The sequence below is a fragment of the Rattus norvegicus genome, chromosome 13, assembly GCF_036323735.1.
Source record: "Rattus norvegicus strain BN/NHsdMcwi chromosome 13, GRCr8, whole genome shotgun sequence".
Taxonomy (NCBI): Eukaryota; Metazoa; Chordata; class Mammalia; order Rodentia; family Muridae; genus Rattus; species Rattus norvegicus.
In genome coordinates this window covers 86,822,230-86,836,215 of record NC_086031.1, presented here as the reverse complement: position 1 = coordinate 86,836,215, position 13,986 = coordinate 86,822,230, and the positions used below count along the sequence as shown (strand labels likewise).

Sequence of the window (13,986 nt, the reverse complement as noted above, 5' to 3'; positions counted from 1 at the left end):
GACGCTCATTGGTGAAGGGATAGAGAGAAGTTTCACAGGCAAGGAACAAAGCAGCATTCCCTGGGGAAAGGAAAGGCTTGGAGTTCATGCATTATGCTTACAGTCTGCCACTGTCTGGACATGGCTAGAGCCAGCATTTGGGTCCCCATGAGCATATCTGCAAATGCGGTCCTATCTCTCTTCCAGGCATAAGTGTGCCATCAGAGAAATGAGAGAGATTTGTCCCTAGTTATCTGAAGACTTGCATTGCCCTCCCTCCCCTCCCCTCCTTCTCCTCCTCCCCCACCCTCTCTTCTTCCCTCCCCTTCCCTCCTTCTCCTCCTCTGGAAGAAACTCTCTTAAATCAGGACCTCTGTTATGCCATGGTATGCTGTGCCATCCCCACAGCAACAGACTGAATCCTCTGAAACCGTAAGCCAAAACAAAACCCCCTTAACGTCATTCTCTTATGTACTTTGGTCATAGTAATACAGAACTAGTTAATAGACTTCCCGTAGGGCAAGGAGAGTCAAAGAAAAAAGACAAGCAAGTTCACACCATGGCAGATAGGAAACACCAAAGCAGGATAGCAAAAGAAACCATACCAACATCTATCCTGTTTCGAAGACACACCAGGGGTAGGTCTCTTTCTCCAACAAGGCCCCACCTCCTATCTTTTCCACCTTTTAACACTATGATTGCATTATGAGGCTATCATAGATCAGGAACCTGTTGATCAGGTCAGAACCCTCACCGTCTATTGCCCCTGGAAACACCCTCAGAGACACACCCAACAGTAGGCTTTACCAACTTCTCGGGAACCTCTTAATCCAATCAAGCTTGACAACCAGCACTAACCATCACTGAGTTCTTCAACAATTCTTTTCTCCCTCTCCATTTTCCTTTACTCCCACTTATGGTCAGCCTGGGGTATAGTTTGGAACAGTAAAGAAAGGGTCTAGATTACTGAGTTTTTATAGGGGCTAGTAAAATCCTGATGTAGAGAAGTGGTACCCGTTCATCACTTTCAACAAGTATGCCAGGTCTTTTAGATGTGGTCCTTGAATGACTCTTAGAGAGATACTAGCCAGTAGATAGGGACCCATAGCTCGTGAGTCGGGAATGGAGGGTTTTGTGTAAGTCCTCACTAGTCCTGGCTGCAGTTGCTCCTTGCGTGATCTAGATCACTCTCCTAGTCCACCACTCACTGATCTGTTTCATTTCATCTCTACTCAAAAATAAAATAAAATAATAAAGTCCTTCTTCCCCTTCTTCTCTGACTCCTATCAGGCATTCAGTGAGGAAAGGTAGAGAGGTGTGTCACCTGGACAGATTCTGGGACAGGCTCTGTGGCAGCCACATAAATGGTCGTGCAGGGGTCCTGATCTGTCAGGGCATCATGAAGTTCCTTCTCTAGAGGCTACGAAAGAAGCAAATAAAACATGTTAGTTGAGCAAAAGCTGGGTCCTATCCAACTTGCCCCACAGAAAAGCAGTTCAAGTTCAAAAGCTCCTTAGCCATTTGCTCTAACTTCCTGCCTGGTGAGATTTACTCCCAAACTTTCCTGGAGCTCACTGCAGCCACTCCCTGAGTTATATCTCAGGGCTTACAACCTCCCAAGGCAACTCCATCCCTTGTCAGTGATTCAAAAAAAGTCTACCGAAATTGCCATACATTTGGAGTCTGGAGAAAAAAAACTAATGTGATGAAGAATTTCTGTCTAGGGATGCAATGGGAAAGGAGCCCATAAAAGCAGCTTATTAGCCAACTTTTTTTTTGTTGTTGTTCTTTTTTTTTTGGAGCTGGGGACCGAACCCAGGGCCTTGTGCTTGCTAGGCAAGTGCTCTACCACTGAGCTAAATCCCCAACCCCATTAGCCAACTTTTATTCTCCAATGCAACCCTTGTTTCTCTTCTCGGTTGGGAGAATTTTAGTGTGACCAGACCTAAATGTAGAAGTAAACGGCTTTAGGAAATAACTCACACTTTCTGCATTCCATTGGGAAAGTTTACAAAGAAGAGTCTGATAAAAATCACCCGGAGTTTGTACCGGAACTATGTTGATGAATTCCCCTTTAGGATTTGTATCTAGGCATAAGGAGAACTTTAAACACAATTTTAGCAATGTGAGCAGATCTTTGTTTCTCCTGTCTTAAGTTGGGGTCGCTGACTTTCAGGAATTGGAACGACATCAGGCGTTTATTTCTGCATATTCTTTGTGAATGGAAACCCTTGTAGTGACTGTACAAGGAGGAGCCCTGAGAAGCTTTGGAACTGTTCCTACCGGATGAGCCAGAGCGGTTTAGTTTTCTATGTTCTTATGTTCTGGTTTTGTTTTTACTGTGTAGTCTTGGCTAGACTGGAACTCAATATGTAGATCAGGCTGGCCTCAGACTCATAGAGGTCCACCTGCCTCAGCCTTCTGGGATTAAAGCCATGCACCATGAAACCTGGCTGTCTTATGGTCTTTATAGAGATATCATACAGTGATTATGATGAAAAGAAAAATGCTAGCTTTTGGATAATTCTGTTGTCATCTTTATAATGATGTAAGCATGATAAACATAAATGAAAGGAATTATAAGGATGTGAGTCTGTACATATTGATATATAAAATAATAATGACGTCTTGTATATTTAAAAACGTGTAAATTAAAAACAATAAAATAGAATATAAATCAAGATGCAAAATTAAAGTATAGTTAAAATATTGTGCTGGAGGATAATAATAGGAACAAATGTGTGTTAAGAAGTCAGGGATGTATTTTATAATCTCTGGGGTATCCACTAAAAATAGAGAAAATAGTTGTTTAATTACTAATGCAACAGAGAATAAAGTGGAATAATGAAAATACAATTTAAAAAGATCCTTTATCAAAGAAACTCCAATCTCAGAGACGCTCACCAATAAGCCCTGCCAAATATATAAAGAGAGAAATGTGGTAAATCCCAGCCGAACATTTCTAGACAATTACAGGGAAAAATGCATCTGTTGGTGAGCTCACTTACGGCCCCAAAAGATATGCACCACCAGAGTCAGGGTGTGTGCCCCTGTGTGGGATTAAGGCCTCCTCAGGTGCAGATAAGGGCAGAGCATCAAGGTGAGGTCACTGGAGCCTCCCTCCACCTAGGGTGTGACGTCCTAAGAGTTGGAAGGGAGAAGGCAGAGGCACAGACAGGAAAGTTACGTGGAGATGGAAATTGTGGGGCAACCACAAACCAACCGAAGCTGAAGGACGCCTGGCACCATCAGATCACACTGAGGTAACTGAGTCTCTCAACAGACACCAGAGGGCTGTGGCCCTGCCAAGATGTCAGTTTCATTTTGGATCTGTGGTCTCCAAAACTGGTGTAAACAAAATTCTGGTTGTTTAAACCATGGGGTTTGTCATGATTGGCTTCAGCAGCTTGAGGGAAAGAATAGTCAAGCCTCAACCTTTTGTAAGGTTAGCATAATTGTGATATCAAATCTCACAAAGTCATTGTGAGGAAGGAAGATGATAGGCCAGTTTCACCCAGAAACTAACTGGGGAGAGGGGAAAACAAACTGTTAATAAAGCAACAGGGAAATAAAATTCCTGTTTGTTTAGTTTTTTTAAAGGACCAAACTAAATTTGTTCTACTCCAGAGTGCAAAATACGTTTGGCTCCTACAGTGGGCAGACCAATGAGGAGAAAATAACCAGAAAGTTAGAGCAACAGACACAAGAAGAGTGTTGGTAAAATAGACCATCAGCTTGTGATACTCTCTCTCTCTCTCTCTCTCTCTCTCTCTCTCTCTCTCTCTCCCTCCCCCCTTCCAACATTGGATTTAAAGCCAGGGCTTCATGAATGCTCATTACTTTTTTTTAATTGGAGATTTTTAATTTATATTTCAAATGTTATTCCTTTTCCCAGTTTCTCGACCATAAACCCCCTATCCCATTCCCCTCCCCTTCTTTTATGTAGATGTTCCCCCTCCCCATACACTCCCCTTCCTGCCTCCCCACTCCGACATTCCCCTACACTGGGGGGTCCAGCCTTGGCAGGACCAAGGGCTTTTCCTTTCATTGGTGCCCAACAAAGCCATCCTCTGCTACACTTGAAGCTGGAGCCATGGACTTGTCCATGTGTACTCTTTGGATGGTGGTTTAGTCCCTGGGAGCCCTGGTTGGTTGGTATTGTTGTTCTTGGGGTTACAAACCTCTTCAACTCCTTCAAACCTTTCTCTAACTCCTCTAATGGGAACCCCGTTCTCAGTTCAATGGTTGGCTGCTAGCATTTGCCTCTGTATTTGTCATGCTCTGGCTGGGATGCTCAGTACTTTATCACGGAGTTATATCTCTAGTCCCAGATAATATTCTCTTTTTTCATTTAATGTTTGAGACAGGTAGGTAGCCTATGTTGGCTTGAAACTTTTTACATAGTCCAGGCTAGCCTCAAATTTGCCACAATCTTGCCGTCACCTCCCAAGTGCTAAGATTATAGGCTGTTGTGCTTAGCCTGCCAATATATGTTTTTGATTTATCTTATTTTTAAGTATCAGTGGGGATGGGGGGATAGATGAGACCAACTATGAAGAGGTACATGCACACAAAAGCCTGCAGAGGCTCGAACAGGGCATTGCATGCTCTGGAGCTGGTGCTACAAGTGGATGTAAGCTGCCAGACTGGGAACTGAACCCAGGTCCTCTACAACAAGCAGTGTATACTCTTAACCCTTGAGTAATAGGCCTCAATAATATTTTTATTGTGGAAAAGGGCTTACTAGAAAAACTTCTGCAAAGTGCACACTGAAGGATGAAAGCTTTCCTTTAAAGCTTGGAACCTCATGAGACTGTCCGTGTTACTGGTTCTGGTCACTGCCATGTGGGAAATCTCGGCCGGGGAAAATCAAGGAAGAAGGGATGAGGAGAAGAAGGGAGAGAATTCAAGATGGAGACGACAGAGCAGGATGATCCAGATCCAGGTGGACTAAGTCAATTTTATCTTGTTTAGGTGGGCGGGTTCTATCTTTATTAATTGGCAGTGAATTTATTCTGTGGATGTATTATAGATTGAGAATTTACCATGCCAATCTAATTGCTAAATTACCAGTTTCTGGAACTTTGATTTACCTGGCCAAAGAGAACACTGTGTGAAAGAAATGACTGAGAGGCAGTTGGAGCGTGCAGATCTGGTTCTGTTGCCCTCGGAGTGAGAACGGGCAAGGGCCTGCAGAACAAGGGGTGTGTGTGTGTGTGTGTGTGTGTGTGTGTGTGTGTTTGTGTATGAAGGTAACTACCGCCTAGGGGACTTCATGGAGAGGGTGGCTAAAAGGGAGACAGCCGGGAGAGGTCGGCTTGCGGACCAAGTGGCAGAGCAGCAGCCGGAGTGAGCAGATCTGGCTCATGGGAACTGGTAGAAAAGCATTCCTTTCTAATTTTTACCACTACAGCATGTAAACTATTAAAACTCATTTATTAGAAAAGTAAATTGACCCTCCCTCTGAAGAACAAGTTGGTCTTAACCAGCCAATTGGGGAATCCAAATACTCTCGTCATTCAGCAAATTTACTTGTAGGTGTTTGCCCATCAAATATGTACACATGTTCCTATTAATTTCACAACTATAATTTTCATAACGACCTCAAGCTGGAAACAACTTAGATGCTCATTAATAGTTAACTGGAGAAACATATTTTAAAACAGTACATTAATACATTGATAGCTGATAAACCAACAAGACTTCAAGAACATGCATGAATTTTGTATCCAGATGCAAGAAAAAATACTATTGGATTATAATTTTATAATGGTCAAGAAAAGAAAAAATAATTCATATTTCTAGAAGGAAGGATTGTGGTTATCTCTGGGGAGGAGACTGGTGGCTGTGGTGCAGAGGTGTTCTGAAGGGAATGGCCGTGTGGGTGGTGCTTTATGGCTAGAAGACTCAAACTGAAAGATAATTTCTTCTCAAGTAGGTCAGTAGGTTTGATGCAATCTTACTTTTATTGTTTTTTTTAATACTTGAGAAGCTGATTTTGAGAGACATACTCAGCTAAGTGTACAGTTAGGTGAGAGAGTACTGTTGGGTTTCTCATGGTTTTAAATGGAGGTTTGTCCTTAATAGGTGTCTGTGGGTGGTGTAATAAACCCAACAGATCATGCACAGGCAGTGGAAAGAAGCTTGCCCAGGACTGTCTTCTGGGCCTCAGAAATTTATTTATTGTATTACTATACAATTGTCTTTACTTTCATGGCTTTTACTCAAGAATATGCTCCCACCATATCATAAATGGACAGACTGTGGTTAAAACCCCCCCATCCCCCCCAAATTAGCATGTCTAGAAAACGACGGGTTCTAACGAGGTTAACAAGGTAAACTCCCCATCTCTCACTGCTGACATATCTGTTCCCTGAGTCCAGCATGTCTCACAGTTTCTCGGCACATCACTCCCTGCTTAGTTCAGTGGTCATGTTACCTCAGGGTTTCCCCATCTTCCTCATTCGACATGTTGTCATCTTTCATTTGAACCCTCTCTGACCAGAATTATCAGGATGCTCCCTTTCTGGTACTGACTGTCCTCATCAAATAAAGATGCCTTTATTTGGAGCAGGCCAGTGTGCTCCACAACAGCTTTGCCATATGTCTCCCTCTTTCTCCAAGAGAAAGAAGTTTGACAACTTCTAGGAGCTCTCAACCTAAAAGACCACAGCTGGGAAGCATCCAATGTCATCTGCTTACAACTTCATCTCATTACTACAAAAAAAAAAAAAAAAAAAGCAGGATTGCCCAGTGTTTTCTGTGATTTCAAACACTACAGGGGCCCAGTGACACTGGGGGAGCTCTTGTTCTTGACTTTTCTGCTTTCCCAAGTTCGCCTACTCTAGATCCCTCCAGGATCATGGATGTGCGCAAGGCAGCCTATCAGAAATCCCGTGGAACATGTGGCCCATACATATACAGCCACCCAATTAGACAAGATGGATGAAGCAAAGAAGTGCAGACCGACAGGAGCCGGATGTAGAGCTCTCCTGAGAGACACAGCCAGAATACAGCAAATACAGAGGCGAATGCCAGCAGCAAACCACTGAACTGAGAACAGGACCCCCGTTGAAGGAATCAGAGAAAGAACTGGAAGAGCTTGAAGGGGCTTGAGACCCCTTATGAACAACAATGCCAAGCAACCAGAGCTTCCAGGGACTAAGCCACTACCTAAAGACTATACATGGACTGACCCTGGACTCTGATCTCATAGGTAGCAATGAATATCCTAGTAAGAGCACCAGTGGAAGGGGAAGCCCTGGGTCCTGCTAAGACTGAACCCCCAGTGAACTAGATTGTTGTGGGGAGGGTGGCAATGGGGGGAGGATGGGGAGGGGAACACCCATAAAGAAGGGGAGGGGGAGGCATTAGGGGGATGTTTGACCGGAAACTGGGAAAGGGAAAATGTAAATAAGAAATACTCAAGTTAATAAAAAAAATAAAATAAAATAAAAAAAAGAAATCCCGTGGAAAATATGACAGACACCCCCCAGGAAGAGCATAGAACTTACCCCTGATTTCTGTACTTGGGCATAGATAGTAAGGCTTTTTTCTTCTACAGGTGGCTGGCAGTGATTTGGTTTACCTGGAGAGAAAAAAATACAGTGGTTACCATCCTCTAGTCCTCACTGTGAGCCCTCAGCTCAGTTTTGTCTGGCCTTTCCTCTCCATGGTATAGTCACCTCCCCCAGCACGGCCATAGGAATGAGGCACTAGTTCCCAGCCTCTACTTGTTCATTCACAGCATTAGATTGGTTGCTTCATCTCTCTAGACCTGTGTCCCTTCCTAGCAAATGGAATCTGAAGTGCCTGTTTCATAGGATTACTGTAGAAATCGGATAAGATGACAATTGCAAAGCACCTACACCAGTTACTCTAGCACATAGCAAATGTCCAATACGGGCTGAGCATTTTCTTCTCAACATCTCAGACCCTCTCTCTCTTCCTCCTCCTTCCTCTTCTTCCTTCTTCTCTTCTATCCCGTTCCTTGCCAAAACATGCCCTCATTCCATAGCCCAAGCTGCCCTCCATCCCAAAATGCTCCTCGCCTCGGCCTCCCAAGTGCCGGGAATGGAGCAGATGTTGTGACTTCCAGCTTTGGGCGCCATTTTATCGCTGTGACATTTGGTCACTTTAATCTTGAGTTCTGTGTCTTATCTGTTCTCCTAAGAGGGTTCTAGGTTTCCTGAGGTCACAGCTTGTTATTTATAGCATGTCTTTTATTCTCCAGCTGGCTTCACTCACAGCTCTATTTCTGGAGGGCATGCTGTGTGTGTGTTGTGTGGGATGGTGGTATAGGGGGATGATCCACTTGGAAGTGTCTAGAAAACAGCTCAGCACTGCCACTCTTACACTCCTAACCTCGAGAACTAGCTCAAGGCCTGAGGTCTCTGTACATTCATGAGTTGTAAAACATTTTAATTCTTGGACAACACTTCAATTTTTCTTTTTAAGCTACAAAGAAGCTCCTCATCATAAAGACTCAAGTAGGATAGAAATATATAAGGCTATAACCTATAACTTCCTCTCCCTCATTAACCAACCACATTTCATTCCCAGAAGTAACCAATTTTAAAAAGCTTCCTGTATGTCCATCTTTGGGCAATAGAATGTTTTCTGTGAAGATATCAATAGTCCCTCTGCATAGGCTAACACTCACCAGTGACAAGCGAGGACTTGAACTATGTGAACAACGAAACCGAGAAACTGTTACTTAATAGTAATTTGATTAAATACTGGATGGTGCAGTTTTAGATATTGGTTATATTTTATAGGTTTTCCTCTTTTTCACACAAATGGTGTTCTCGGCTTTTCATGCTGTGTATACTTTTTCTAACCACTTCTCTTGCATGCATCATGCACTAGCGAGCATGCGGAAAGGCGGGAGCCTGACTTGCAGAAGACTTGCCGGGGACTGTTGCAAGAGCTGGGCCAAGTATGGAAGCTCCGCCCAGACGAAGCTATAGTTTTTAGAGTAAAGTTACTAATGTTAAATAATTATCCTCTTCAAATGCTGGGAGCCTATCACTGAAAGAATAGCTCCAAGACATACACTCTGGTCTGGAAGAGAAACGCCTACTCTTGTGCTGTGAGTGTGGTGGAAGTGCTGATCTTGGGTGTGGTTCTCGGTAAAGAAACAATGGGTGGTCACTGGGGAAGTTCAAGGAATTCTAACGAAGTCAGTGGGTGGTTTTCCTTTGTGGGCATAGCATGCCTGATGGTTCTAATCTCACTGGTGGGTGAGTGAGTAGTGTGTGTGTGTGTGTGTGTGTGTGTGTGAGAGAGAGAGAGAGAGAGAGAGAGAGACAGAGACAGAGACAGAGACACAGAAAGAGACACAAGGAGAGACAGAGACAGAGAGAGACAGAGACCCAAAGACAGATACAGAGAGAAAGACATAGAAATACAAACACACACACACACACACACACACACACACACACACACGAGAAAGAGAGAGAGAGAGAGAGAGAGAGTTAGCAGAGGCATAGAGAAAGAGAAAGAGTAAGAATTGCAGGATAGGGGTCATAGGTTCTCAGAAGTGGTTGGGGATGGGAGGAGGGTGCAAAGTATTTCTATGAGATACACTTTCATTTCGCATCCACTAGAGTTTCCAAAGTGATACCTGTCTGCCCAGCCCCCTTCTAGGTATACAGATTGAGACTGTGCTCAAGTCTTTAGTGACTTTCAACCTTGAGGCCCTCTCAGGTTGAAATTTAGAATTGGTAGGACAGTTCCAAATGATCAAAAAGACCACTGACTCAAGAAAATTTAGATTCTCTTTTTCTGTCCCTTCCCTCCCTCCCTCCCCCTCCCTTCCTCCCTCCTACCTTTTCTTCCATCCTCCCCCTTTTCAGTACAGAAACAGGTTTTCAGGAACCAGCTCAACTTGGCTCCAAGTCTTAGGATGTATAGAAAAGATTTGAGTCCTAGACCTTAGCCTTAAAGGTAGCATTAACATTTACTATACTGTAGGTGTAAAACCAGAGAAGTTTGTTTGTTTATTTGTTTAATTTTTATTTTTTGAGACAGGGTTTCTCCATGGAACCCCAGCTGTCCTGGAACTCACCCTGTAGATCAGGCTGGCCTCAAACTCAAAAGAGGTCTGCCTACCTCTGCCTTCTGAGTGATGGGATTAAAGGTGTGCCTTAGAAGTTGTCTTATGTGACTGTAACTTCAAATACTTTAAACCTGCTGTTAGTACGGTTTCCAGAATCTTCCAGTATAGCTCTCTGCTAGCCTTAAGACTTAAACCTGCTAACATCAAGAGATGTGTCTGCTTATAGATGTCTGTGTGCACATGCATCATCCGGGAAAGATGCTGTGTGGTGCTTTCTGTGTATTGGCTTGCCAGTCACCACAGCAATACCACAAAGGGAACAATATCCTTGCCTTGCAGATCAAGGTGAGAAGTTTGCTTGGTTACACAGCTCCTTGGTGGCAAAGTGCACTTGAATGTTGTCTAAGGCCAAAGCCCCGTGTTTTCATTGCTTTATTTGGGGATGGGGGTTTCAGTATTGTAGCTCAGGGCTAATCTAGAATCCATGGGCTGGAGTGATCATTCTTCCTCAGACTTGCAGGCAGCTGTTACTATGAACTTGTCTCACTGCACTCTGCCCAATGCCCACACTCTTAACTAGTGTATTCCTCTGGAGATTGGAACCAACTTAAACTCTTCAGAGTTGGGAGGCATTTTGGAGCAGATACCACTAGACATTGCCAACAGATCTCATGAGCAATCCTTTGTGGAAGGCATAGCAACTGAATGTAGATTTTGGCACAGGTTTCATGCACTGGGTTGCAAGGCATAAATGGCGCCTGGAAAAGATGGATTGTGTTTTGAGGGTGGGTGAAAGAGGGCTTTAGTGGGGGAAGGGAAGTACCTCTCCCTCAGAGCTCAGCCTTGTGCCGAGCAGAACACAGAGTGGAATGTGTGTGGGAAAACAGCATAGCTTCGCTAGCTAGGCTAGGGGGTAAACTCCATCTGCTTTCTTAGCCTCCCTGTCTCACTGTTCTCTTATAAGGCTAAGGAGATCCACTTCCAAACCCTTAGCTCTCAACAGAACTTTTATCTCAATAGCACACCCCACCCCCACCATCTCAGCGACCTCTTTCGATGGAGGAAATGAGATAGAGGTGAGTGGCTGTGCCACGATCGGCATCTTATATAAGCAAAACCAACATCCACATGCTGAGGTAAGGGCTTTCCTGAGAAGACTGTATGTGGATGACATTGCTCCGCTTGAGAATGACATGAGCTATCCACTTGGCAATGAGAAGGGAAGAGCATCATGTTCTGCCCTCATTAAAGGAAGGCCAACCAGGACGTCTTTGAGTCAGGATGCTGTGATCCAGATGGGTGGAGTGGTAGTCAGTAAGGCTGAAGGGGGCACAGGGCCCTGACACAGGAATCACAGGAAGAAATACCAAGCGCTTAAACTTAGAATCACAGCCTTACTGCTTTTAGCCTACCCTGGGACACATTTCACGCATGGATCTAAGGAGTCTTCTGAATTCTCTTCTCTTCTAAATCTCAGTATGGTATGCCTCCTTGTTTTGATTCCTCTAGCCTTCTGTATGAGCCAAACTTCAGTGCTGAGTTTAAATTATCTACACGATGTCTCCTACATCAGAAACTTGTGGCTCGCTCTTTCCTCTGCTGTTTCTCTTAACCTGGTACAGGGGCTCCAGAGACTAGAACTGCACTGAACTGCACAAGATCTCAAGAGGGTTTTATTATTTTTCAAAGGGCTCCCAGCCAGAAAGCTAAGGTAGTAAGATTGAGTCTGTGCTTAGAGTGAAAGCATACACGATCTTATTGTCTGTGCTTGCATAAAAATCTGTTCTACTTACCACTGGGAGCCCAGTATCTTTTCACCAATACTGTTGCTATGGAAACCAGGATGACGAATATGATGACCCCTAATGGTGCAGCAATATACGGAAGCCACAGACTCGATTCTAAAAAAAAAAAAAAATTAAAAAGTCAAAGGTCAATAGCAAATGCTCTGTGGGTTTAAAAACGCCCCGCCCAGAAGTCAGGGGAGTGAGCCTCACCCCGCCCAGAAGCGAGGGGAGTGAGCCTCTGTTTCTGTGTGCCTCCCTGGGGAGACATTTGTTTGTGTGGCTATAGAGATCAGTTCTAGAGCATTAAGATTTCTACCTTCTTACCCTCACTTCACTTACCAGCCCTCACTCTCCCATTTCTGATTTCATAAAGATGTTTCTAAATAAAATGCTGTATTTTTCCCTTGTCTAAAATTAACATATCCGTGTCTCTCCTAAGCCAATCTCTTGTCCTGTTCCTCCATTTTAAAACCTCTAATGTATTATGTGTCCATTTTTGGTAAAAGCCATATGATGGTCCCGTGCCCTTGTCCCCATGCCCCAAACTACTCCCATGAGACAACCGAGGGGGAAGAAATCTGCTTTTCTTCTTAAAAAGTAAACACAATAGTGCTATTATTGCCTCTCAATGCAAATAACCTTTGAACCCACCAGACCGGAACCAAAAAAAAAAAAATACAGGTAGTGTTTCCTGACAATTGTTATCCTATTCTAAATCAGCAAAGCTAACTGGAGCTTGAAATCACAGGGTCAAACTCTGTGGTTTCCTCTCCCTCAGCCACTGTGCTTAATCCTTTTGAACCAAGAACACCACTTTATAAAATCAACCTTTGTCTCAGCAAGATATGTGGTTCGCCAACATAATATTGGGCAGTTGTAAGCCCTTAACATTCAGTCTCGTATTTAATCAGAACAATCCTAAGGGAGGAATTCTTTCATTATTTCCATTTTTGAGCAAGGAAACATCATGAAGAAAGTTAAGGACTAGAGCTAACACTAGGAGAGGAAAGGTGACCAATTACTAAAGAAGGTTTCCTGGGAGTCAGAGAGACTCCTGGACTGGGAACAGGCAGTGAGGTCCTACCCGAAGCACAAGGTTTCTGCAGAATGGCACTAAGCTCCAGTGTTACCAGTGAGACCAGTGCAGTACCAGGCATTGGCGCTAATGTGCAGGGGTACTTTATAAAGTTGATTGTGAAAGAAATGGGGGTATAAAACCATCCTACCCAGAAGTATAAATATATAACTATAAACTTCCTGATTGTTCAACCTTTGAGGGATACATCAGAAGTTGAAAGGAAGAACTAAGTGGGTTATAAAGGAACAGAGTAATTCATTGTAGGCACAATTCGGATTTTTAGAGAACTGATGAAAACATAAGACAGAAATCTGGTCAAAGGCTCCAGCCCAAAAGCTACTAGAAGTATTCTTCTGGGCTTGAAAAAGTTCTTTCCTTCCTAGGTTCTCCATATAGTCACAAGACATCTCGCTGCAACGACAGATTCTTTTCCTCAAGTAAACCATGTTTTAACCATGCCAAATACCAACTTCCACAGTCTTGGTCACAAAAGGGAGGAAAGGCAGGTCTGCTGGCTTATGCCTCCAGTCCCACTACTCAGAAGGCTCAAATAGGAGGGCTGAAAGTTCAAGGGCTATGGAGCGAGACCCCTGCCTTAAAAAGGAATGAATGAACGAGTAACAATCATGGATAAGCAGAGTGTTGGCTTCGTGTAACACAGAAAATGAGGAAGGCAGCATGTGAGCTGCTCAACCTGCACGACACTCTGAACAGTGTATGGTGGCTGAGAACTCTCTATGTATGCACACGCATGCAGGTCTGTCCAGGAGTCTGACTGGGTTAGATTCTTTGCTATCGGTGCCAGGGATGCACAGAGAAAGTTCCCCAGTAGAAGGTAAGAAGTAGAGACCACAGCCTGAGCTTCATTCACAAAGCTAAGGCGTTGGTCTAGCAAATCATGATTGTAGGGCTTCCTATTTTGAGTTCCTCCTTCTTCTAATATATGCATCTCGAGAAAGTCTATAACATACACTAATTTAAGAACAGACACCTCAACCACTTATACCATTTCCAATGATAATATTTCCTCTGAATTTCATATGAGATTTAAAAAAAAAAACCAAAAAACAAAAAACACG

General features: G+C 43.7%; 1 protein-coding gene and 1 long non-coding RNA gene across 4 annotated transcripts in view; one reads left to right on the top strand and one right to left on the bottom strand.

The window, feature by feature from the left end:
- The window catches only part of Slamf1 (signaling lymphocytic activation molecule family member 1), a 35,183-nt gene that overhangs the window by 1,675 nt on the left and 19,522 nt on the right, over window positions 1-13,986 (bottom strand). For both annotated transcript variants that reach the window (NM_001109078.1, XM_039090985.2), the window contains 3 exons: window positions 11,836-11,943; window positions 7,494-7,567; window positions 1,304-1,399 (listed from right to left, as the gene is read on the bottom strand). In NM_001109078.1, coding sequence (NP_001102548.1) covers window positions 1,304-1,399; window positions 7,494-7,567; window positions 11,836-11,943 — 278 coding nt within the window. The remainder of the gene's footprint in view (window positions 1-1,303; window positions 1,400-7,493; window positions 7,568-11,835; window positions 11,944-13,986) is intronic.
- LOC103692288 (uncharacterized) overlaps window positions 1-13,986 on the top strand; it is a 44,818-nt gene that overhangs the window by 21,677 nt on the left and 9,155 nt on the right. The window lies entirely within an intron of this gene.